Source organism: Cygnus olor, chromosome 9, assembly GCF_009769625.2.
Source record: "Cygnus olor isolate bCygOlo1 chromosome 9, bCygOlo1.pri.v2, whole genome shotgun sequence".
NCBI classification, from domain to species: domain Eukaryota; kingdom Metazoa; phylum Chordata; class Aves; order Anseriformes; family Anatidae; genus Cygnus; species Cygnus olor.
The window spans coordinates 16,194,081-16,218,445 of NC_049177.1; the positions used below are offsets into that span (position 1 = coordinate 16,194,081).

The 24,365-nt window shown below is 69.4% G+C and overlaps 2 protein-coding genes across 2 annotated transcripts; both read left to right on the forward strand.

Moving 5' to 3' along the window:
* The first annotated feature begins 5,667 nt into the window (after positions 1-5,667).
* Positions 5,668-18,930, forward strand: TNK2 (tyrosine kinase non receptor 2). The gene is given in 20 exon segments (XM_040567775.1): positions 5,668-5,873; positions 6,984-7,161; positions 7,307-7,377; positions 8,768-8,865; positions 8,867-8,981; positions 9,114-9,266; positions 9,493-9,770; positions 9,893-9,972; positions 9,975-10,018; positions 10,119-10,193; positions 10,195-10,266; positions 10,472-10,566; positions 13,381-13,575; positions 15,111-15,202; positions 15,766-15,810; positions 16,567-17,027; positions 17,029-17,919; positions 18,352-18,447; positions 18,547-18,674; positions 18,788-18,930. Coding segments are annotated over 20 exon segments (3,237 nt in total). The 5' UTR covers positions 5,668-5,810; the 3' UTR covers positions 18,795-18,930.
* Positions 18,931-21,468: 2,538 nt separating this feature from the next.
* On the forward strand, positions 21,469-24,354 carry LOC121074788 (mucin-19-like). The gene is made up of 2 exons (XM_040567310.1): positions 21,469-23,854; positions 24,340-24,354. Exons 1-2 carry the CDS (start codon positions 21,620-21,622, stop codon positions 24,352-24,354), a joined length of 2,250 nt encoding a protein of 749 aa, XP_040423244.1. The 5' UTR covers positions 21,469-21,619.
* Positions 24,355-24,365: the final 11 nt, after the last annotated feature.

Here is a 24,365-nt window from a genome sequence, read left to right on the forward strand (position 1 = left end):
GTGTGTGTGTTTGCACGTGTGTGCGCGCACGCCTGCGCCGGAGCAGCCGGCCCGGGGAGTGTTGTCAGTGCAATTTGGGGCCGCCCCTGGGCCCCGCCAGGGCTGAGCGAGCCAGCCCGGGGCGCCGCGGCCGTGCCGCTGCCGGTGACATCACTTCCAGGTGACACTGCCACCAGGAAGGTGGCAGGGGGGGTGGCGGGCCCCAGCACGGCCAGATGTGACGGCGAGCGGGGCGATGCGCTGGAGGTGAGCGGGGACCCGGTCCCCCCAACTTGGGGGGGCTGCCCTATTTCGGAGCCCCGACGGCTCCCCCGGGGCGCTGTGAGCGGGGCGAGGGTGGGCGCAGGGCGGGATGCTGCTGTGTGCGCCCCGGGGATGCTGAGAGGGATGCGGGGACAAACTGGGATGCTGGTTTGCCTGGAGGGCTGGGGAGGTCTGGTGTCCCTGCGGTGGGAGGGACGCCCTGTGGTCACCGTGACTGTCACCGCCCCGGGGGCTTCGGTGGCCGTGGTTTTGGTGGGAATCGCGGGTGTCGTGCTCTCCGTCCTGCTCCGGAGACCTCATGCTTTGGGTTTTGGCTGAGCCAGCACCTGAGGGTCCGTGGTGCTGGGATTGGCACGGTTTCGGTCCCCAGCGCAACACCCAGAGGCTCGTGCCACCCACCCCCGTGTCACCTGGGGCTGGCCGGCATGCGCGGGGTGACCCCGCGGGGACGGGGCACGGACCCCCCCGCCGCACCGCTCCGCCGGCACCGGGGGGGAAGGTCGGGGTGGGGTGGGGTGGGTTGGGATGGTGGGGACACAGACACGGGCACTGGGTGGCTGGAGGGCCGGTGGCATACATAGCACGTGCGTCAGTCACCGGCCCGCGGCGTGCCAGCACGGTGACGCCGGCGGGCCGCGCGCGGGGGCGGCTGGCTGCTCCCACGCCCCGCGCCCGCGGGCTCGGCTCGGCGGCTGAGCTCACCTCTGTGGTATGGCAGGAGGAGCCGCCGAGAGCCTGCCCGGGGCGCAACCCCCCCCCCCCCATACAGCCCCCCGGGGTCAGCGCCCCCCGGGATGTGGGGTGTGATGGGAGCAGGGTTGGTGTGGGGGGGACAGGATGGGCCACCTGGTGTCACCCCCCCCTCCCCCCCCCCCAGATTAGCCAGGGGTTTGGATGCGTGGTGGGGGCGAAGGGGAGAATAAGGGGGTGGCTGTGGGGGGGTCACTGGGGAGAGATGGGGGTACGTAGGAGTGTTTGTGGGGGACGGGATGGGGCATCGCGCCCTGCGGTGTTGGCACCAGGAGCCTTTTGGTCCCCGGGGCTGCGCGATGCCTCCGAGCACAGGCAGGTGCGGGGGGGGCTGCAGGGCCCCCACCCTCTGCCTCCTCCCGTGCTCACAGCTCTGCTCGGGGGGCTCTGCCCCCATCCAGCCAGGCGGTGTCAGGGCACGGGGGCGGCTCCGATGGGACGCTGACAGGTCCCCCGTCCCGGTTCCCCGTCTCCCCGCGCGGGGGGTGGCTTCCCACCCCCTGGAACCACATCTGATGCTGGAGGGCTGCAGGCAGACGCATCATCCAGGAGACCCCCAGCACCGTGATAAGGGCGGCGAGAGGGTTGATCGCAGGATAAATCCTCCCGGCACATCCCCCCCCCCCCCCCAACCCCAGGACCCCATCAAACCGGGGCCCGGCCGCGCTCCCTGCCCTGCCGAGCTTGCGCCAGCGCGGCCCCGCTGCCGGCTCGCTGCGGAGCAGCCATCTTCCCCGAGCATCCCTTCCCCCTCCGCCGCCGCGGGGGTGCCCGCAGCGGGAGGGATGCCGAGGATGCTGCGCTCCCCACCTCCCTTCGCCCCCCGTGGGCGCCCCGCAGCGGGGCACGCTGCCCCCGTCCCCACCCCGCTTGCCGCAGAGCCGCAGCCGCTGGGCGCTGCTCCCCTCCGCTCCCCTCCGCTGGGCTGGGGGGAGAAGGGGGCCGCCAGCGCGGGCGGCGATGCCACCACCACCGATGCCACCTCCTCCCCGCTCGGGTGCCGGGGGGGACAGCGGGCACGCAGGCAGCGGAGCCGGGAGGAAGGCGGCGATGCCAGGGCTCGGGGTGAGGACGGGTGCCCAAGGGGCTGCCCTTTTCTCTGTGTTTTTTGTTTTTTGTTTTTTCCCCCCTCCCCTCTGCATCCATCCACCCCCCCCCTCCCTCCCTCCTTCCCCTCCATCACCGCGGTCACCTTCACCCTCTCGCTGTTTTCCGGAACTGCAGCAACTTTCTGCCATGTGATCCCACGCCCGGCTCCAGCCCTCGCCGCCCCCAGGCAGGCGCGGGCGTCTCCGCAGAGCCCCCCGCTCGCCGCCGCGGCCCCAGCCATGGGCGAGAGGTGCGACTACCAGCGCCTGAGCAGCGCCGAGGAGGAGGAGGAGATGCTCGGCCCCCTGCCCCACAGCCTCTCGGACAGCACCGGGCTGCGAGCCCCGCGGCCGGGCGGTGGGCACCACGGGCGGCCCCCCCAGCAGGACGTCACCCTGGGCATGCCGTGCCGGCGGGTCAGTGCCGGGGGGGAGCCGTGGGGAACCGGTGGCACGTGTGTCCCCGAGAGGTGCTGGGTCCTGCTGGGCCGTGGGGGGGGGGGGGGGGGGGGGGGGGGGGGGGCTCGTAGCGATGCTCCCCTGCATGGCATCTCTGTGTCGGGGCCCTGCGGCGTCCGGCTGCGGGGGTGGCATGGGGACAGCACCCGCCCCGCATGGCTGCGCTCCTGTCCTGAGCCACGAGCAGGGCTGGCTGCTCCTGCCTGCTGGGGAAACTGAGGCATGGGGGCAGGAATGTCATTGCTGGGGGGGAAGAGGGGGGCAGTGCTGGGGTGGGGACCCAGGTGTCCCCGCAGCGGCACGTATTGTCCCTTCCCGATGCAGCTTGGGGCATGGCAGGAGCTTGGCTCGTCGGGCGCTGGCACAGGTCTGGGGACGGAGGGGGTGCCACAGGGCGGGCACGGTGCCCGGCGTGGGCGGCTGGTGGCCAGGCCAGTGGCCATCCACGCTGGCAGGGACCCGCGTCCCCTGCCCTGGGTGTCCCTGGGCAAATTAGGAGTCGGCCCTTCCCCCCCACGAAGGGGGCTGGCAGGTGCCTTGGTGCCTCTCACCCGCCGTGCCTCAGTTTCCCCAAATGAGAGCGAGGGGTGGGGGGCGCTTGGATGCTGGGGAAGGGTCCGGTGTGGGGTCAGGATCTGCACACCCCAGGCACCTCCTGCTCTGGGGAGGTGGAAAAACGGGGGGTGCACGTATGGATGATGTGTGCACGGGGGTGTAAGTGGTATGGGCGCAGCTGGGGAGGCATAAAGCTGCGTGTAGCAGGTCTGTGCTGGGGGTATAAGGAGCGCACCGGCGCGTAGGCACCTTGTGGGTGCAGACGGAGATGTCGGGGTGCCATCACGGGCAGCGCTGAGCGTGGGAGACAGACGGGGTGCGTTTGCACCCCCGCGCGCCGCCTCGGGAGGGCGTGCACGGTGTGCGCGATGCGCCGATGGCTGCGTGGCTGGCAGGGGTGAGCCGGGTGCCAGCGGGCAGACGTGACGTGTGTGTGCCACGCCGTGCCGCGGGTGGGTGCCCGTGGGCGCACGGTGCCCGGGCACGATGGATGTGTGTGCACGGGGGAGCAGGGTGCGGGCGGTGCTGTGCGCAGGGGGAGCACCGGGGGCTTTGCCGCGGGGCTCGGGGTGTCTGCGCACGTGCGCCCGGGCACAGCGGGAGCTGCGGGGAGGGTGGTGGTGGGGATGGAGTGGGGGGGACGCGCGGAGGTGATGTGTTTGGGCGCCGTTAGCACTCGCGCCGGGGGGCGGCGGTGGTGCGGTTGCGGTCGTGCACGTGTCGGGGTGTGTGCGTGGTGCGTGTGGTTGCAGGAGCGCGCGTGTGTGGTCCTGGGGTGCACGTGAGAGTCGGCACCGCCTGCACATGAGTGTGTGCGCACGTAGGGTGCATCCCCCGAGCTGCAGGTTGGGCTGGGGGGGGGGCCCCGTTCTCCCTGGCTGCACTGTGCTACCCAGCCCCTTGCGCCCTGCGCCGCGGCTCTATGCAGTATCCTGGGTTTTGGGGGGCTGTTGTCTGCGTCCCACAGCCTTTGGGGACAGTGACCCCGCGCCCTGCTGCCGTGCTGGCATGGGGATCACCATCAGACTCTGCTCGCTGGTCTCTGACCCAAGGTCTCCGTGCTACCCCTGCATGTGTGGGCCCAATGCCAGGAGGGAAACTGAGGCACGGAGCCTCCCCAGCACAGCGAGCACAGCCAGAGCCCCTCGCTGTGCAGGATCAGGCCCTGCCTGCTGCACTGCGCTGACCTGGGCAGCCTTGCCTGGGGCTTGGGGGTGCTGGAGGCAGCGCAGATGCTGCCCCTGGCTACTGGGGGCCATGCACCGGCGTGGGGCAGGGAACCCCCCGCGTCCCCAGCGTCCCCCGGGCTGGGGAGCCGGCGCGTGGCAGAGCTTGGTGCCGAGGGCACCGTGCCCGGCTGTGCCCGGTCAATGGGGCTGTTGTGCCGGGTGCCGGCCGGGATCCCGGCGGTGGGAGCCACCGCGGAGGCTCCTCCAGCGCAGCGAGGGCTCCCCGCCTGCCCCATCCCCTTCCCGGGCACCTCGGCACAGCCAGGGCTGCAGCGGGGGTCCAGCACTGGAGATTTGGGGGGGCCGCAGCAGGAGAGTGCCCCGGGTCTTTCCTCTCTCACGCCGCGGCTGCCGGCACCGCCAGCTGTTCTCCCCGGGGAGCTCGCCGGCGGACAACGCGCCCGTGTTCGGGTGCCAGCCCTTGGCCCCAGCCCCATCGGGGACGGGAGCCAGCCCCGGGACACCGGTGGCCGCGGAGGGTCCCGTGCCCACCTCCCCCAGCACCCCGCAGGGCCTGGCACCCGGGCAGACAGGCGCAGGCCTGAGGGGCCGGCAGCACGCCCGCCGTCCCTTTGGGCCCACGGGGGCGACGGCGGCACGGTGCCCATCACCCTGGCGTCGTGCCTGCCGCCTCCTTTTGGGAGCGCGGGGCCGGATGTCTCCCCTCCCTCCTCGCTTCCTTGGGGGGGGGGGGGGGGGGGGGGGGGGAACTGAGGCCCGGGAACGTTTCCCAAGGCCGGAGCGAGGTTTCCATGGCAATGGGAGCCGGGGGTCCGGTCTCCCAGGCGGTGCAGCTGCCGGAGCGCCCGCTGAACAAGAGAGAAAGCAGCACATTGATCGGAGCCCGGCCCCCCTGGGCTCGCCGCCCAGCGCCGGGCCAACGCGCAGCTAAAATAAACCCTCCTGGGACACGGGCTGCGCGGGCAGCCGGGCCGGGACGGCGGTCGATGCCCGGCTGCCGGCCTGGGGGGGAGCCCCACAGAAAGCCAGGAGCGAGCCCACGGCCGCTGCTCGGAAAACGCCAACGCCACGGCTCCGGTCCGGCCCCGGCCCGATTGCGTTCGGGAAGGGGAGGGCAGGACGGTCGGGAAGGAGAGGCTGGAGAGCACGAAGGAAGGAGGAGGAGGAGGAGGAGAGGGACAGCCCCGCGTCCTGCCGCCAGCCCCGGTGCTGCGGGGATGCGCTGAGCCCCCTGCTTGCACCAGGGGATTTGTGGGGCGGCTGTGCCCAGCTGGCAAAGAGCGGCGCGGGGGCCAGGAGGAGGCCGTCACCCACCAGGCTGTAGCCACCATGACTCCTCCACGGCTCCCCCGGCTCCGCTGAGCGCCCTGTGCCCCGGTGACACCGTCACCAGGCAGGGGACGTGCCCCCGGAGGAGCAGCAGAAGCGTGCGGGCGGCCGCGGTGCCCCGGGCGAGGCTGGCTCCGGGGACGAGGCCGCCTTGCCCGGTGGCCGGCCAAACAGGATGCGACGCTTCGAGACGCTGCGCCGTTCCTTCCCGTTCCTCGCCCGCTTCCGCGTCTACCGAGTAAGTGGCCGTCACCCACCCCCCCCCCCCGGTGCCCACGGGCAGGGGACCCGGGTGGCCCCGTCCGTGCTGGGAGCCGCCGGCTCCCTGTGCCGCGGGTGCCCCCGTGTGCCCCGTGCCCGGCCGCCTGCCGCGCCCGCCGTATTTTTAGCCCCGTGCCGAGGATTGGGATCACGGTGACGCGGACCCGAGAGCGCGGGGAGGGGGGAGAAAGGGCCGGGGCTGGGGGGGGGGGGTCATGTCTAATCCTGGGGGAAAGGAGAGGATGGAGGGGGCTGCCCGGCGGTGGGGCCGGGCCGGGGGCTTTCCCACGTCCCCTCCGGCTCTCGGGGGCGGGGGGCAGAGCCGGGTCCCTTCCCGGAACGGCTGCGATCTCGGGCAGGGGCGCGATGCGGCAAGGGGTGCGTTTTGGGGGGGATGCGGAGATCCCTGCTGGGAGCTGGCCCCGTGCCTCGCACAGCTGCAGGGGGCGATGCTGGCAGCACCGGGACGCTGCTTGGACCCCGTCCTCGTCCCCCACACCCTCATGGCTCTGCGTCCCCATCCGTCCCTTCCCCGAGGCTGCCGGCACAGGGCCACCACCCCGTGGCAGAGCCACAGGTCTGTGCCCCGTCCCAGCCCTGCTGGGTGTGCGGGGACACGAGGGGACACTGAGGCAGTGCTGTGGGGTCTGTCCCTGCTGGGGACAGCAGCCGCCTCCACTGTCAGCCACTCCAGCTGGGCACAGGGAGCCTGGCAGGCAGTGTTTGGGGTGCCCTGCGTGCATGTGTGGTGCCAGGGCACGGAGCATCCCTTACAAGGTTGTGATGTTCCCCTTGCATGGGGCTGGAATCGGGGACATCCATGCCACGCCTTAGGTTCTGACCCGTCTCCATCCCTGGCTTCAGCGGGGCTGTGGGAACAATGGGGCAGAGATGGGGTCCCTGCCCTTCCCCGGGGGTCCTGCTCTGCAGGAGATGAGTCCCTCGCATCCCCCCCCGTCCCTGCTGGCACAGGGACCGGCCCCAGCTTTCAGCCCCCTTGGGCTGCAGGTGGCAGGAGAGGGACGGGCCCCTGGGGACGGAGGGGAGCAGGGCAGGGTCCCCGCTAACCAGGCGCGGTGTCCGGCAGAAGCTGAGCTGTAGCATGCAGTCGGAGGAGGGCACGGACTGGCTGCTGGAGCTGCTCACCGAGCTGCAGCTGCAGCAGTACTTCCTGCGCATCCGGGACGAGCTCAACGTCACCCGCCTCTCCCACTTCGAGTACGTCAAAAATGAGGATCTGGAGAAGATCGGCATGGGGCGCCCCGGTGTGTACATCCCCCCCAGATATCCCCCCGTTTGGCTGCACCCCATTTTTGGGGGAGCCCAGAGGGACGTGTGGTCCCAAGGGATGGAGAGGGGTTTTTCTCGGGAGGGGACCCCCGTGTTGGTGACGGTCCCCGTGTCCTGCAGGCCAGCGGCGGCTGTGGGAGGCGGTGAAGCGGAGGAAAGCCATGTGCAAGAGGAAATCCTGGATGAGCAAGGTACGGCCGGGAGAGGGGCAGGGAGGGTGTGACGGGGAAACTGAGGCACGCCGGAGGAATGGCGCTGCCTCGGCCCCGTGCAAGGAGCTGGTTTCTGTGTGCCCCTCTGCCACCTCCTTCCCACATTTCTCCCTCGGCCCTCTCGGTGCCCGTCTCTCCCAGTGCTGCAGGGTACTGGGGACAGCCCTGTCCCCCCCGGTGCTGGCAGGGATTGGGACACAAGCCCCCGCCGCATGTCCTGCTGCGGCGTCACCCTGCCCGGCCCCGCACGGGTTGCTTCACAGCTAGGGACAGCAGTCAGGAAATTCATTCCCCTCGCGTGATTTGCCTCTTTTTTTTTTTCCAGGAAACTCATTCAGAGCTAATTAGTAGCAGAGCCTCAGCCGGCTCCGTGGGCAGCATCCCCGCTGTCCGTCCCCCTGCCTGCCCCAGTGCCCTGCAGCACCGAGGCAGGGGACCCCGGGATGCGTGCGGGTGTCCCTTGTGCCCCCGGGGTGCTGCACCCCTGGGCACCTCGCACCCCCAAAACGCCCGTGCGCTTGCCAGCTGGGCGCTGGGTCGTGGCCTCTCCCTTTCGTGACTCATCTGGACCGAGCCGGGGCCGGGATGGGCTTTTAATAGAAGGCGACTCAGCCTCGTGCCGGGCCGAGAAATGCCACCTCCCACCCTGGCCACATGCCTGCCCCGGCCCCCGCGCAGGTGCCAGCATCCCCAGCTGGGAGCCGGGGCTGGGACAGACCCCATCCCTTCCCTTCCCGGTGCTCGGGCCGGTGGGGAGGAGAGGCACGGAGAGCCCATCCCCAGGGAGAGCCCATCCCCGTCCCCTCTGGGCTGGTGACCAACACAGGGCGGGTGGCAGGGCCCGGCAGCCGGGGTGGTGGTGGCGGCAGCCGCGCGTGTTGCAAGGCCCACGTCGCTGCGGGGATGTGTCACCGCGCTGGAGGTTTCTCTTGGCCCGCTGCCCAGGCACATCGTGCGGCCGCAGCCCGGCCGAGGAGTGCCCGGGGACCTTCTGGGCTCCTGGGGGGGTGGCCTCTTCCCTCTCTCCATCCCGAATCGCGGCTCAGCAAGCAGGCAGCCAGAGGAGAGGAGCCTGCTGCAGCCAGCCTGCCTGGGGGAAGAGCTGGGGTCATCATTAGGTTCCAGAGTGTACGTGAGGTTTAGGTCACCATTAGGTTCCAGAGTGTACGTACTGCGTGCAGGCGATTTATTGGCACCACTCCCAACACCAAGAGGTGGACGGGGTGGCCTGGTTGGCACCAGATGGGCACTGATATCACCATTATGGGAAGGGGAAACTGAGGCAAGCCGTGCCCACCAGCAGGCAGGAAGGTTCGGGGTCCCCATGTGTCTCCGCGCCCCCATCCCACACCCCCTCTGCGCCCCACAGGTGTTCAGCGGCAAGCGCCCCGAGTCGGAGCTGCCCCCCCAGCCCCAGAGCACCTTCCGCAAGCCTCCCACGCCGCCCCCCCCCGGACACCGGGGGCCAGCACTCGCTGACCTGCCTGATCCGGGAGCGGGACCTGTCGCTCTTCGAGAAGCTGGGCGACGGCTCCTTCGGCGTCGTGCGCCGTGGCGAGTGGTGCACGCCCGCCGGCAAGACGGTGAGGGGCCGCGCGCCCGCGCCGCTGCTGCTTGTGGCGTGGGGGGCCGGGCACGGGGAGACCCCCGGGAAGGTGTCGTGCCCGGTCCCGTGGCTGTATTTGGTTTATTTAATTTTTATTATTTGTCTGTAGCTCAACGTGGCCGTGAAGTGCCTCAAGACGGACGTGCTGAGCCAGCCGGAGGTGCTGGACGACTTCATCCGCGAGGTGAACGCCATGCACTCCCTGGACCACAAGAACCTCATCCGCCTCTACGGCGTGGTGCTCTCCCACCCCATGAAGATGGTGAGTCCGGGGGGGCAGCGGGACTGACCCCATCCCGTGGCTGCTGCCACCGCTGAGCCCCACGAGGCAGTGATCCCATCCTACAGGGCACCGTCAGCCCGATGGGCTCCGTGCCCCGAGTCCTCCACCAGCATCCCCAGGACTGGGGATTTAACGGGGCTGGAAAGCAGCCCCAAATAACGTGTCCCTGGCCTGACCACCCCGCTGTCCCCTCCCTGCGGCCCAGGTGACGGAGCTGGCCCCGCTGGGCTCCCTCCTGGACCGTCTGCGGAAGAACCAGGGCCACTTCCTCATCTCCACACTGTGCCAGTACGCCATCCAGGTGGCCAAGGGCATGGCCTACCTGGAGTCCAAGCGCTTCATCCACCGCGACCTGGCCGCCCGCAACATCCTGCTGGCCTCCAACGAGCAGGTCAAGATTGGGGACTTCGGGCTCATGCGGGCCCTGCCCAAAAACGACGACCACTACGTGATGCAGGAGCACCGCAAGGTGCCCTTCGCCTGGTGAGCCTGGGGAGCCGAGGGCAGCACCCCAGAGTGCTGACACCCAGGGAGGAGGAGCAGGGGGCTCTGCCCAGCCCCTCCTGATGCTCATGTCCCTCCCGATGCTTGTGCCCTTCACTCAGGTGTGCTCCCGAGAGCCTCAAGACACGCACCTTCTCCCACGCCAGCGACACCTGGATGTTCGGGGTGACGCTCTGGGAGATGTCACATACGGGAAGGAGCCCTGGATCGGCCTCAACGGCAGCCAGGTGGGGGTGCATGGTGCCAATGGGATCAGCACCCTCACCCGCAGCGCCCCCAGGCCAAGCGGGACCCCAGCACCCCGTAACGGCGCTGCCTGCCCCGCAGATCCTGCACAAGATCGACAAGGAGGGCGAGCGGCTGCCGCGGCCCGAGGACTGTCCCCAGGACGTCTACAACGTTCATGCTGCAGTGCTGGGCGCACAAACCCGAGGACCGGCCGACCTTCGTGGCCATGCGGGACTTCCTGATGGAGGTAGGCAGGGAGAGAGGGGATGGGGTCCTCAGTGCCCCCTTCCCATCAGCTGTGCTGGAGCGTGGGCAGAGTTAAGGGTACCCGAGCGGGTGACTCGGTCTCGTGCCCATTGCCAGGGCTCCCCAACCCCAAGCAGGGGACGTGGGGATGCTGCGTCCCCGTGTGCTCATGTCCCGTGTGCTCACCCTGTCCCCGTCCCCCCCAGGCCCAGCCCACCGACATGAGGGCCCTGCAGGACTTCGAGGAGCCTGACAAGCTGCACATCCAGATGAACGATATCATCACCGTCATCGAGGGCAGGTATTGCACGGCGGGGGGAACCGCGTGCCAGCCTGCACGGGGACGGGGGACCCCAAGAATTGGGGTAGGGACGGGGTGGGGATGGGGGGCTCTGCGCCCCCTCCGGCACACCTGGCTGCAGACCCCACAGGCGGGCAGCCCCCTCGATGGGGACATCCCAGCTGGGGGCACGGGGCCACCGCCGTGCCCGCGGGCAGCGTGGCTCTTCCCCACGCCGCCCAGGCTCCCTGCGCCGCCCGGCCCCGCTGACTCACCCCGCTGCACTTGTTGCTTTGCCCCGGCCTTGCCCGGGTAAACGCCTGCCAGGCGGCCGCACGCACCGGGGCCGCTCCCTGCTGATAGTGGCGGGGACGTGCCACCGTCACCGCAGGGGCACCGGGCGCTCCGTGCCGCCGTGGCGTGGCCTCTGCCTGCACCGAAGGCTTTGCTTACCGGCTCCTCCATCCCTGCTGGATGCCCTTGTTCCCCCCCCCAAACCGGGGGTCCCAGGACCCCGTGCTTCAGGCTTGGGGGGGACTTTTTGTCCCCAGGTGCCCATCCTAGGAGTGGCGTCACCCTCGAGGGTTCCTGCCCCGCTCCAGCCCTGTTATGCTGCTTGGGGACAGCAAGGGGGCACCCCCAAAAGTGTCCCTTCCTGGTGGCATGCAGCGCTCCAGCACCCCGGGTGGCCCCGTAGCAGGGGGGAGGCGAGGAGAAAGGAGCTGCTTTCCCTCTCCCCCCTCCTCTGGGGCCAGATCCCTGCATTTAGTCACGGCCCGGAGGTGAATCAGGCCGGATTTGTGTGTCTGGAGGGACCAGCTTTCTCCCCGGGCTGCCGATGACTCTTGCCCAGGGTCTGGCGGTGGTGGTTTAATTGCAGGGAGGGGAGGGGAGGGGAAGGGAAACGGCGTCGGCGGAGCGAGGGAGGGAGGGAAGGAGCGGCGGAGGGCGGCGCGGCCGCGCCAGAGCGCGCACATCGTCCCCGGTGCATCACGGGCGGGCTGGGGGCCCCGCTGCCGCCGCCACCGCCGCTCGCCCCGGCTGCGCTCGCCCCAGGTGAACCGCACGGGTTGGGACGCGGCGGGGAGGGACGCTGGCGGGGTGCCCTGGCCCTGCCGGTGGTGCCGGGAGCACGGGCTGTGGGAGCACGGGGTGCTGGAGGAGCTGGGGTGCAGCCTCTCCTGCCTCAGTTTCCCCAGGCGGGCACGGTTTGGGGGCGCCTGAGGGGGGTGCGGGAAGGGGTAATGGGGGTCCCAGCGGGTGCCAGTGCTCCGGTGTGCCCCAACAGGCAGGAGCACCGAGCCCTCGCCCCGTGCCTCAGTTTCCCCAGGGGTTGCTGCCCCCCTCGCCGGGTGCTGGGGAAGGCGGGCGGGGGGCTCCTGGGGGGGCCGCATCCGGCCCCGGCGAGGCCGCCCGGGGCGCCGTAAACACCCCCCACCCCTTTTTCAAGCCCCTGCGTGTCGTTTGAATGAGCGCCGGGTGTGCGTACGTGTGTGTGGGCAGGGGAAGGGGCCCCCGGCTCCGTGCACACGGCAGCAGGACCTACCTGAAAGCCCCGCGGGCCCAGCCGGCCGCGGGGTGGGGAACGGGGCGGGGGGGGGCGGGGGGGCAGCTTTTGGGGTGGGGGTGCAGAGCGGGTTTGTGCCGGGGGTCCGAGCAGCGGGGCTGGGGGGGCACAGAGGGGACCAGCTTGGCCTCAGCATCCCTCCGGGGTGCTGCTGGGAGCGGGGAGGAGAGCGGGGGAGACCTCCCAGGGTGGGGGGCCCGGCCCCCGGCCCCCCTCGGCCGCCCTCCCCGGCACGCTGCGGGCGAGGGAGGGTGCCCGGTGCCGGCTGGGCTCGGGCTCGGCCACGCCGAGGGGTCCCGGCGCTGAGTAATGCGGCTGGCTGGCGGCGAGCGGGGAAGGTAAACAGGAAAAGGGCTGAGCTAGTGGCCGCGGGTGACTCACAGGTGACTCCAGGAAACCGCGGGGCCCGTGCCAGCCTCGCCGAGCTGGCACCGCAGGCGGCAGTGCCACCCTCCGCACGGCCTCGCGGACAGCAGGCAGCCCCCCCGGGGTCCCCCGACACGGGGCGGGGGGGGGGGACGTGGTGGGTGCGGGATGGGGAGAGGCTGGGGGTGCCGCTCGGGGTGCCCTCCTGGGGTCCCCTAGCTGTGTTTGTCCCCTGCCGAGGCAGGGCTCTGCCGCTGCCCTGTCCCACCCCTGTTGGTGGCCGTGTCCCCCCAAGGCTGCTCCTGCCCTGGGGTGGCCCCAGGGGGTGTCACGGCTCAGGTCCCCCTGCCCACGCCAGCCTGCTTGCAGGAGGGTCACCCCACGCAGGGCTCCACCATAACGTAGGAAGGAAGCAAGGGAGACCCCACAGCCCTGCGTCCCTCACCGTGGTCCCCTCAATTCCCCCCGTGGGGGCTGGGATATGTGGGGTTGGACAGCAGCGCCCAAGCTGCTCAGTCCCATGCACATTGCTTGTGCTGCCCCTGGTGGCGTGGGACACGGGTGTCACCCCCACGGCTCCTGCACGTCCTGCGCCACCCAGGGCTCAGAAGGGGCACGTCCTTTAGGGAACTCCGTTCCTCATCCCCCGCATCCCCAGCGGGTCGGATCCTGACCCCCTTCCCGGGGCGCGGGGTGGGGGGGGCAGAGCACGCCATGGGTGCGGGGTTAGGATCCTGGGCACCCTCCCTGGCTGTGCCACCGCCTGCCTGCGTGACCTCGGGTGAGTCACTTTGCCTCCTCCCGTGTCACCGGGGCAGGGCGCGTGCCCCGCTCCCACCGCCACCCGGGGGTCTCGCCGTCCTCCCACGCCGTCCGTAACGAAGGTCCTTTTTGTTCCTTAGGGCCGAGAATTACTGGTGGCGGGGTCAGAATAAGCGGACCCTAAAAGTGGGCCAGTTCCCCCGAAACACGGTGACCTCGGTGGCGGGGCTGTCGGCCCACGACATCAGCCAGCCGCTTAAAAACAGCTTCATCCACACAGGCCATGGAGACACCAACCCGCAGCAGTGCTGGGGGTTTCCCGATAAAATTGATGAGTAAGAAACTTTCTGTCTTCTCTGCACCCCCCTGCCTCCCCCCCCGCCTTCACGGGAGCCAGCCACAGCTTGGCTTTCCTCCCTTTAAAAAAAAAAAAACTCCTCTTCCTCCCTGGTGTGCTGGGGCTGGTGGCTCGTGGCAGGGTCCCTGCAGCTTGACTAACTCCCTCGCCTCTTCTCACTAACGGGGTCGGGCGCTGCATGGGGGGGAGCTTGGGGGCTGTGGAGCTGTGCTGGCGGGGCTGCTCGTGATGGGGTATGGGGCCAGGCTGGGCACGGAGCCCCTTGTCCCAGCCTCGTGGCCCCTCGGTGCTTTGCAGCACCCCTGCTGCATAGGGACGGGGGAAATGTCCCCCCAGAGGTGGCTGCCAATGTTTTTGGGGTGTCCTGGGGCATCATGTGCTTGGAGGGGAGTCGGTGTGAGCGTGCAGCCTGGCCGCATGCTTTTAACAGCGTGTGTCCTCTTAAAAAGCAAAATATATTTAAAAAAAAAAAAAGGGGGGGGGGGGGCCGGGCATCGTGCAGCGTGTCTTGGCAGGAGCTGGGTGCCAGGACCCCGCACCCCGGGGTGCCGCAGCGCCCAGGAAGCTGTGGGCAGGGTGCGCTGGCTTGCTGCGGGGTCACGGCGGCTCTCTGCCAGCGCTGGGGCTGGGGGGGCCGTGGGAGGGCTGTTTGGGGGGGCAGGGTACGATTTCAAAGCCTGGAAAGCTCCCGCTGGGCCGAGCCAGCTCCTGCGCCCATCTCACCGCATCCCATGGGACGGCGATCCCCGTGGCCGTTGGGCACCCCGACCCGATACGGCCCTGCTGGTACTCTCGATCCCATTCTGCCCTCGTCCCCACGGGGCCGTGTCCCGGCGGCCCCCCGGAGCGTTTCACCGCCGCGCGTGCGCGGACGCGCCTCGTGCCCCGGCAGGCCTCCCCGCGCCCCGCTGCGTGGGCACGCACCCTGGGTACGTGCCGTCCGGGCCGCGGAGAACGCACCGAGCCCGGCACACGCCCAGGCCTTGGGGCTCCGCCGGCTCCCTGCCTCACCACGCCTGGCTTGCGACGGCTCGCCCGGGCCTCCCGCCGCGCTGCTCCCGCCGTGCCCTGGGCGCGCGTGGCACCCCCGAGCACCCCGGTGCGGCACCGCGGCTCTCCGTGCCTCGTGCGCGTGGCACGTCGTGCATGGATGGGTGCCGGAGCCGGGGAGGGGATGGGTGGCACCGGGACAGCACCAGGGGGCTGTGCCCTGGAGGGAAAAGCCTCTCGGGGTGCATCCCCGGGCACCCAGCAGTCGTGGGGATGGTGCTCGCAGCGGGATGTGGATCTCCCTCCGGGGCACGGTGCTTGGTGGAGGGGCTGTGGGGTCTTCCCCATGTCCCCATCCCATAGCAGTGGGCAGGTTTTCCTCCTTTCGCCCCCCAGCAGCCCCCCACCGTAGGCGGGGGTGTGCTGAACGTGCGCCCGAGCACGTGCTGCAAGCGTGGGGAGTGCGGGGGCCCTGCACAGCACCCCGCTGAGCCCCCGCGGCGCTCTTCTCTCTCCCCGCAGGCTGTACCTGGGAAATCCCATGGACCCTCCTGACATTTTAGGTGTGGACCTGACTGCTGCCAGACCCACCCAGCTTCCAGGAAGGGCTAAAAGTAAGCAGCTTTTCCCCCTGCACCCCCTGCCTCCAGCCTGCCGGCTGCGCAAAGTCCCTTCTCTCTGCGCCGGGAGCTGTGCCCTTTCACCTGGGTGACGGGCAGGATCTGTCCCTCCGTCCCCTCCGCTCTGTCTCTCTGCTGCCACTTGCTTGCTGCAGCCCCGGGTGGCAGGGAGCCGGGGGTGACGGCGCGTGCCAGCGGTGTGGGCGGCTCTGCCCAGCCCCGCCAGGCTGGACTCTGCCCCGCTGGCCTTCGGCCGGGCCCCTCGTCCCCTCCCGGGGCAGGGCTCCCCATTGCGGGGGAGATCGGCTCGGCGCAGTCGGAGCCACGAAGTCCCCGGACGGGGAGGGAGGTCAGACAGTGTGAGTGCCGCCAACCCCCTAAATCTGCGATCCGGGGGGAGCTGGGGGGCCCCCACCAGCATCTGCTCCCGGCCAGCAGCGGCTGGAGGGGGGCACGAAGCATGCACCGCGCCCCCGCTAACAACCGCCCCGGCTGCCGCTTGCTCCCCGCGCTCCCCCTGCGCCTCCCCTGCTCTCGGGCTCTCTCTTCTCCTGCAGGGCAGCCGCCTCCGCGCCCGCCTCAGCCTTCAATCCTGCTTACGAGTAAGTTGGGCTGTTCTGGGAGCCGCCAGCCCTGCTCGTGCCCCCCTCTCTTCTCTCTTAGCTCCTTTCTTCCAAGGTACTCGGGGCGTGCTGTGCGCTTCTCGCCCGGGGCAGCCCCCTGCCCTCGCCGGCACGCACGGGCACCGCCGGGCACCCGCGGGTGACAGCGCGGCTCTGCTCCCCGCGGAGGAACGCGTCCCCAGCCCTCCAAACCCGGGGCAGGCGTCCCCGGGGAGATGGTGCCGCCCGTGCTGCCTGCCCCTGGGCGTCTCCAGGCTTGTCCCCCTCCTCTCACGTCTTCCCTGGAGGGACCGGCGGGGACTAACCGCTCCGAGGGGCCACCCGCCACCGGTACTGACCCGGGTGCCGCTGGACCGGGCATGGCTGCAGCGTGGCATGCGCTGGGGTGGCCGTGGAGCAAGGGGGAGACAGGGCAGGGTCCCGGGGGGTGGGGAAGGGCAGGGGCACCTCGGGTGCAACCCCCTGTCCCCCCCGGATCCTGCCCCAGGAAGGCAAGCATTGCTGTGGCCAAGGTGGGAGTGGGGCGAGGAGGCACGGAGTGGTGGAGCTGAGGCTGCCGTGCCATGGGTTTGGGGGAGCTTTCTGTATGCTGGGGTCTCGCCGTGGCTTCGGGAAGGAGGGCAGTTGGGATCTGGAGTCAGTCCCCAGGAGGGTTGTCCCCACCTGGGGGCAGGAGTTGGGGATGTTGGTGGGTGACGCCACGGGACCCTCACCGCCTTCTCCCTTGCATCCTAGAGCCCTCCTACGACCCGGTCAGCGAGGAGGACGAGGGCCTGTCGTCTGGCTTCCGAAAACTCTGCCTGAAGAAGCCGGGCCCGGGGAAGGGTCTGCGGCTGGCCAAGCCCTCTGCCCGCGTGCCGGGCACCAAGGTGGGCGAGCGGCAGCCCGGCCGGCCACCCAGCGAGGGACCGGGGAGCGGCGAGGTGACCCTCATCGACTTCGGGGAGGAGGTGCCCCCCGCCAGCCCCTCGCCCGTGGGGGAGCTGACAGCCCCCTCCCTCGCCAAGCTGGCCATGGAGGCCTTCTCGCTGCTGGACAAGACCCCCCCGCAGAGCCCCACGCGAGCCCTGCCCCGACCCCTCCACCCCACGCCGGTGGTGGACTGGGACGCGCGGCCCTTGCCCCCGCCGCCCGCCTACGACGACGTGGCGCAGGACGAGGACGACTTCGAGGTGTGCTCCATCAACAGCCCCCCCGGGCGGCGGGGGCAGCCGTGCTGGGCTGCCCAGGGCGCGCGAGCGGGGCGAGACCAACTACGGCTTCGTGGACGAGGGCGAGCGGGCGGCGGGGCTGGAGGACAACCTCTTCCTGCCCCCCAAGGAGGCCAAGCAGCCCAGCCTGACGCAGACCACCGAGATCTTCGAGGAGCTGCAGCAGGAGTGCATGAAGAGGTTCAACGTGCCCCGGGGGCCGGCCGCCTGCCCGGCAGACGACAAACCCCAAATCCCTCCCCGCGTCCCCATCCCGCCCCGGCCCCTGCGCCGCAACGAACCCGGGCGCTGGTCGGGGGAGCTATCCCCGGCCTCGGGGGGCGAGGAGGACCGGCCGCCCCAGATCCCCCCCCGGGACCCCCTGTCGCAGCCCACCTCGCGGACGCCCAGCCCCATGGCCCTGCAGGTGGGCTCCCCCCAGCAGCGCGGCGCCCTCTGCTCCTGCCTCTCCACCTCGCCGGGGAAGCCCATGCCCACCACGCAGAGCTTCGCCCTCGACCCCAAATACGCCACCCCCAAGGTGATCCAGGCGCAGGGCAAGGACTGCTCCAAGGGGCCCTGCATCCTGCCCATCGTGAAGGACGGGCAGAAGGTCAGCAGCACCCACTACTACCTGCTGCCCGAGCGCCCTGCCTACCTGGACAAGTACGAGAAGTTTTTCAAGGAGGCCAAAAGCCCCGAGGAGGCACCGGCGTCCCGCGTGGTCACCACGGCCACCGTCCGGCCCATGGTGCAGCAGCAGCCGGACTACAAGGCCAACTTCTCCTCCAACAACAGCAACCTCGGGCCCAAGTGCCTGGTGAAAGCCTCCTGCAGCCTCCAGAAGATTGTCTACGATGGGCCGGATGGCTACCGCCCCTCCGAGAAGATCCGGCTGGTAAGCGGCTTCCCCCGGGGACGCGGTGGCTTTTGGCCGGGTGGCCGTGGGCTTGTTGTGTCACTTGGGCAACAGCCATCCCTACCCCGTGCCTCGGTTTCCCCGTGTTCAATCCCCAAGTGGGTGGCTGCGAGGAGTCCCCAGACGTGCAAAAAGAAGCTCCAAAATGGGGATTGGAGACCCTTTTAACCCAAATTAGCCCTACCCATGGAGGGGGAGGAAGGTGGCCGTCCCTGCTGGGCACAGGGAGGTGGCTGGGGATCTGCACCCCAGCACAGGAGGCAGAAATCCCACATTGGCTCCCTGGTGCCTGGTGCCCAGCTCTTCCTAGCTGGGGATGGAGTCATGGGAGGGGCATCCCTGGTGTCCTAACCACCCCCACCCCCCCCAGCTCCTTGCTGGTGGCACGTGGTGACCGTCAGCCTCCCCCAGGTGCAGGACATGGTGCACGGCGTCACCACCGAGGAGTGCCAGGCGGCCCTGCAGAACCATGGCTGGAACGTCCAACGGGCCATCCAGTACCTGAAGGTACGGCACGCTGCGGCGCCCACGCCAGCTCCCGCGGGGGTGGGTGCGCCCCTGCCACCCTCCCCACCCCGCCCGTCCTCGCGCCCTGTCCCCTTGCAGGTGGAGCAGCTCTTCTGCCTGGGGCTGAAGTCCCGCGTGGAGTGCCACCGGGTGCTGGAGATGTTCGACTGGAACCTGGCGCAGGCCAGCTCCCACCTCCTCGACCCCTGCGGCTCCTCCCGGCAGAAGTAAGTTATTTTTGGGGCGGCTTGGGGGGGCTCTTCCGCGCCACGCTGCCCTCGGGCTTCCAGCCTTGTCCCCCCCCCCCCCCCCCTCCTGATCTCACGTCCTCCCCTCGCAGGCGGTGACAGCGGGGACCAGGCGAGCTGCGTTGGATCCGGAGCAGGCGCCTGGCTGCGGGGCCGCCGCGCAGTGCCCACCCCGAGCCGCACCACCCGCTGCTGGACTCTGGACTGAGCCCCACCTGGGGGACGGGGGCGCCCCAAAAGGGTCTGGGAAGGCCCCGGCCTCTGTGCCAGGCTGCCTGCGCCCTGGCTTGAGAGATGAGCTCCGTCCCCTGGCCTGTTGTTGAATTGTTTTTTGTAAAGAGAAATGTAATTTTAATATATATATTATATATATATATTATATATATATATATAAAATATTCTATGGAGAGGAGGAGGGTGCCTGTGCCCGTCTCCTGGCTTCCTCCCTGCCAGCACATGGGGACCAGGGTGTCCCTGAGCCCCCCGCAGAGGGACACCACGCGTTCCCAGGAGGGATGCGGCCATGCTCCCGTGGCACCCCGCAAGGGGACCCCCACGGCACGACCCCAGTTCCTCCCCTTTTCCCCTCCCCACGGCTCCAGCCGCCCCCGCGCCCCGCGGCAGATGTGCCGGGAGCCTGCTCGTGACTCATGCCCGGGCAGGGAGCGGCGAGCCCTGCGTCGCCCCCACCCACGCGAGGGGCGTTGTGCAACCGGGTGGCACCGCCAAGCCGCAGCCAGGTGCTGGGGAGGTGGGTGGGGGGCTGGCACCCCACAAGCCGGGTGCCAGTGTTAATCTACCCCCAGCATGTGTTGGACCCCCCCCCCCCCCCTCTAGCTGGGTTCCCCCAAGTTCCACCTTGCGCCAAGGGGGGGACCTCGGTGGCCAAGCCCTCCGGGGTGCTGGAGCACCTGAATGCGCGGGGGGGGCGGATGTGGTGGTCCCTGGGGTGTCATCTGCCCCGTGTGCGTGCAGAGGTGGTGGAGAAGTCCCCGTGAGTCACCCCGCTATGGCCACAGGTCCCTGGCACCCGCTGCTCCCCAGGGGACAGGCAGGTTTGGTGGTGGTGCTGCTGGGGGGACACCTGTGTACAGGCAGCTGGGGCTCTCCTGTGCCTCAGTTTCCCCACCCAGAGCTGTCACGACATGTCATCGACATGGGATGGGTGTCCATGAAGCGAGGGAGGCGCAACGCCTTAACCAACTTGTTTTTTCTCCCCCCCCCCCTTAAAAATCCCAGAGCTGGAATAGGCCCTGAGAGGGAGGAAGCAAGCATTTCTTTACTGTAACGACTCCTGCCAGGTCCAGGGGGGCCATTGCACGCCAGGGTGAGTCTCGCTGTCCTTCCACTGGTTTAAGGTGACCTGCGAGCCAGGGGACGGCCCAGCCCATGTTAGAACAACCCCCCCGGCACGGATCTGCGTGGGTGTTTGCAATGGGATGCACTCCGATGGGCAGATAACCCCCCGCACGCAAGGACTCCATTAAGGTCATCAGCCCTGAACGCAACGCCCCGCGCCTTCGGGGGCAAAGCTGGGATGCCCCATGCGCTGCCCCCATCCCCAGAGAGCCCCCTAATAGCCAGGGTCCCTTTTGGGCAGGCGGGCTTATGCAGCATCCGGGACTGGATTTTTTTTGGGGGGGGGCTGCATGAGCAGGGATCGCCCCCGAGCAGCAAAGCATCAGTGCGCTGGGGTAGGGCACGGCCATGGGTGTCGGGCAGGGGTGGTATGAGCACCACCAAGTCTCTGCGTGGCCTGGGGGGGGCGATGCCATGCCCCCGGGATGGGGAAGGGTTAAGCAGCGCCGGACCCCGAGGCGGTGGGAGCTGCTCCCTTCCTTGTTCCTCCTGGGCGGCGAGCCCATGGGTGCCAGGGGTTATCGGCTGCCTGGTCAAGTGTGGCCAGGACGTGGCAGCAAACGGGGAGGGGTGGGTGCCAGGCTGGGGGGAGCACCCACCCCCAGCAGTGCTGGGGACCCCAGCCCCTCTCGCCATCCCGTGTCCTCTTACAGCCCACCAGGTAGCCCCCAGCATTTATTGACCCTACAGATGCCCCCAACCTTGGGGTGTCAACCATGGGGTCGGTCTGGGTAAGATCCCAAAGCCTCCCCATGGCTAAAGCAAGGACTAGGAGTGTCCCCCAGCACCAGCACATCCCCAGGGCTGGGATGCGGCCACCCCCTAGGAATGGGGAGCTGTCGGTGCCCCGGGGCAGGGCACGTGGCGCTGGTGGCAGCGGGAGGAGGGCTGGCACGGGGCAGTGCTCGCTGGTGGGGCCGCCCCGCTGCATCACTCCCCTCGGACACTGGGAGCCACGGGAGGTGCCAGCGACGCCGGGAGCCTGCTGCTGCCACACCATGGGGTGCTGGTGGCCGCTCTGGAGCTGGGGGCTCTGGGTGCTGCTGGGTAAGTGCCGGGGTGGCCGATCCCATCTGGGTTACGGGTGACGGGCTGTGATGGTGCCGGCTGCTCTGCGTGTCCACAGCGGGGGCGCGGGACAGGCTCTGGGGTCAGGTCGCTGGAGCCATGAACGGTGGCATCCAGCAGTCCCAAAACTGACCCCAGTTTCCAAGTGTGCAGTGCTGGTGCAAGGCGTTCACACTCCATCGGCTTGCAGATCAGATGTGGGACTTGTGCAAGGGGAAGGCACGAGCGCCGGGTGCCCACCTCGCTCTTGGTGTTTGTCCAGCTGCGGTGCCGGGGCTGCCCTTGGTGGCACGGGGGACACCTTCTTGAAGCAGCCAGGCACGGTGGGGAGGAGGGATGGGAACCACGATGCAGCAAAGGGCTGGCATGCCCGTCCTGCCCTCACTCACCTGCAAACCCTGCCAGGGGCTGCAGGAGCAGAGCCGGGCAGCATCTCCCGTGCGGCTGATAGCGCCGAGCTGCCTCCGGACGTGTCACCCACCGTGGCCAGGCTGGGCATGTGCCAGGTGTCCCCCAGCAGCACAGCCAGCCCGCCGGAGCAGCCCTCTGTCCCCGGGGACAGTTCAGGTAACGCCACTCGGAGCAGGTCCCTGCCTGCCAGGGAGCTGGTCCCGGCACTGCCAAGCGCGATCCACACGCCGCCGGGCGCAGGTAGGAGCGCCTTGTCCCTCCTCGCAGGTGATGTAGGGACGGAGGTGATGGCAGCACAGGTCCCCACAAGCCCCAGCAAGGAGCAGGAGGAGCCCCCTGGCACAGCAGCTCTCTCTGGGGGGTTGGCAGCAGGGGATATTCCCCAGGCAGGGGCTGGGTTTTCCTCCCCGAACCCTGCTGGCCATCCGCCCAGTGTCCCTCCAGCTCCTGTCACCCCTCAGCTGCTGTCCCCTGTGCCAGCAGGGCACACGGTGGCTCTCACCGGTGGTGGGCCAGCCACAGCCATGTTGTCCCCAGCTCCATCTGTCCCCACTGAGAAGGGGACAGGCAAAATAGTGCCATCAGGCAGCAGCACTGCCCCTGAGCAGGCTCCGGAGGTGTTTAGGGGGGTGGAGAACATTGCTGGAGAGCCAAAACTGGGAACAGCCGTCCCTGTAGTGCAAAGGACCGTGCCCAAAGCACTTACAGGTGATGCCAGTACGCTGACAGGTCACATCCCAGCACCAGGCAGAGGTTTGTCTCCACCAGTGGCACTTGTCCTTGCTGCTCAACCGGTGCTGGGGACAAAAGCATCTTCCTCAGCCACAAGCAAAGCGACCGATGCCAGTGAGTTGGCGCAGCCCTACAGCGCTGTCACTGCAGAGGGGACGCTGGGGACAGCGTGGACTACCGTGCCATCCCGTGTCGAACACAGCACAGGGACATCACCCCCTGCCATCAGCAAGAGCCCCGCCGAGCCATACGCAACCACCGCGCTCCCGTCCCAAAAGGCCACACCAGAGCTGGACACGGCCACCCCTCCTCCTGCCACTGCAGCCAGCATCTTGCCGGCCTCCCCTGGGGACACGGGCCACTCCGTGGAGCCACCAGCAGCCCTGGCTGGCCATGTCACCGACCCCACCATGTCAGCAGCCACCGGGGGTCCCCTCCACGCAGCCACAGAAGGATCCAGGATCCCAGCACCTGCAGCCACCCCAGGAGCATCCTCAGCAGCGATCACCTCTTCTCCTGCCACTGCTGCTGTCAGCGAGGCTGCGGAGCAAGGGACACCAGCCCCTGGCACTGCTGGAGCTGGGCTGCTCGGATCCAACCCTGCCACCCGTCCCCGTGCCACCACACCGTCCCTGGGACCACCAGCCATGGCACTGGATGTCACCGCCACAGCGCACGGCCCCACCGCGCCACTTCCAGCCCTGGGAAATGCTGAGCTGGTGGCCACTGGTGCTGGAGCCACAACGGGCACTGCTGCCCTGCACACCGAGGCCACCCCCATGCAGCTGGACGCGGGGCAGGTCCCCAGCACAGCCCCTGCTGTGTCACTCCCTGGTGGTGGCCTCTCCCCTGGGTCCTCTTCTGCAGTCCCCAGGACCACCGCGGCACAGGCAGACGGGGACAGATCCCCTCCGGCCAGCCCCAGTGTGGGCACGTCCCTGTCCCTCATGGATGGAGCAAAGCCCACGTCTTCCCTCCAAGGGTATGGCACCGGGACCCAGCCAGCTGCCCTCGTTAGCAAAACTCCAATTAGTGAAGCAGGGCTGGAGACAGCATCACCAGCCAGCAGCGACACTACTGTGATGGCACGGGATGGCAGCTCCAGTGCCACCCCAGCTGCTTCAGGGGTACCCAGGACACTCAGCACCCCTGGGGTACCATGGGCAGGCATCCCGTGGGACAGCAGTGCCACCGCAGGGATGGCAGTGGGGGTGTCCCCATCCAGCAGCTCCCCGGAGGTGGCATCAGGCACCTCCTTGCTGTCTCCAGCCGCCCTGCTGCCAGCGCTGGGTGCCCCTACTGCCCGTCCCGATGGCAGCACCGCCGGGCGAGCAGTGGGGACGGTGTCCCCGGGTGTGGGCACCGACCCATCGGGGACAGCTCCCAGCCATGTCATCGTCACCACCGGGCCATCACCAGAGCCGTCCACCCCAGGGACCGACGTCCCCAAAACCGAGCCACCGACGAGCTTTCCCCTCCTGGTCCCCAGAGGCAGTCGCTCGGCCCCGTCGGCCACAGCAGACCCCAGCCCAGCTCCGGACACAGCCGTGCCCCTCGGCACCACCGCTGGCAGCCAGGATCCCCCACCGGTAACAGCTCAGCCTGCCCAAACCACAGCCACCGAGGGAGCTGGGGGCAGGCCCCGGCCAGCAGGAGACGGCAGCACCACGCAGGCAGCGCCAGGCTCGACCCCGTATGAAAGTCCTGCAGGGGATGCCCTGACAGCTACGCCCAGCAGTGGGAACACCTCCGTGGGGACAACTGCATCGGTGTCACCCCCAAACAGAGCCAGCAGCACTGCTCAGCCCGGCACGGCCACGCAGGAGCACAGCTACAGCACTGCTCAGCCAACAGTGGGCAGGGGCACGGAGACATCCCTGGGCACCTCAGGGGACGGGGCCGTGGGGCTGCCCCACACTCTGCCCACCCCTGTGGCTGGGGGTGCTGAGCCAGGCACCATCAGGGCCACCCCGGTGTCACCCTACGCACCGGGCAGCCAAAACCCTGTGGCAGGGGCAGGCACGGTGTCACCCACAGCTCCGGAGCCGGTCACAGCACCATCCCCTGTCCTCAGCCACAGCACGGCTGAGCCAGATGTGA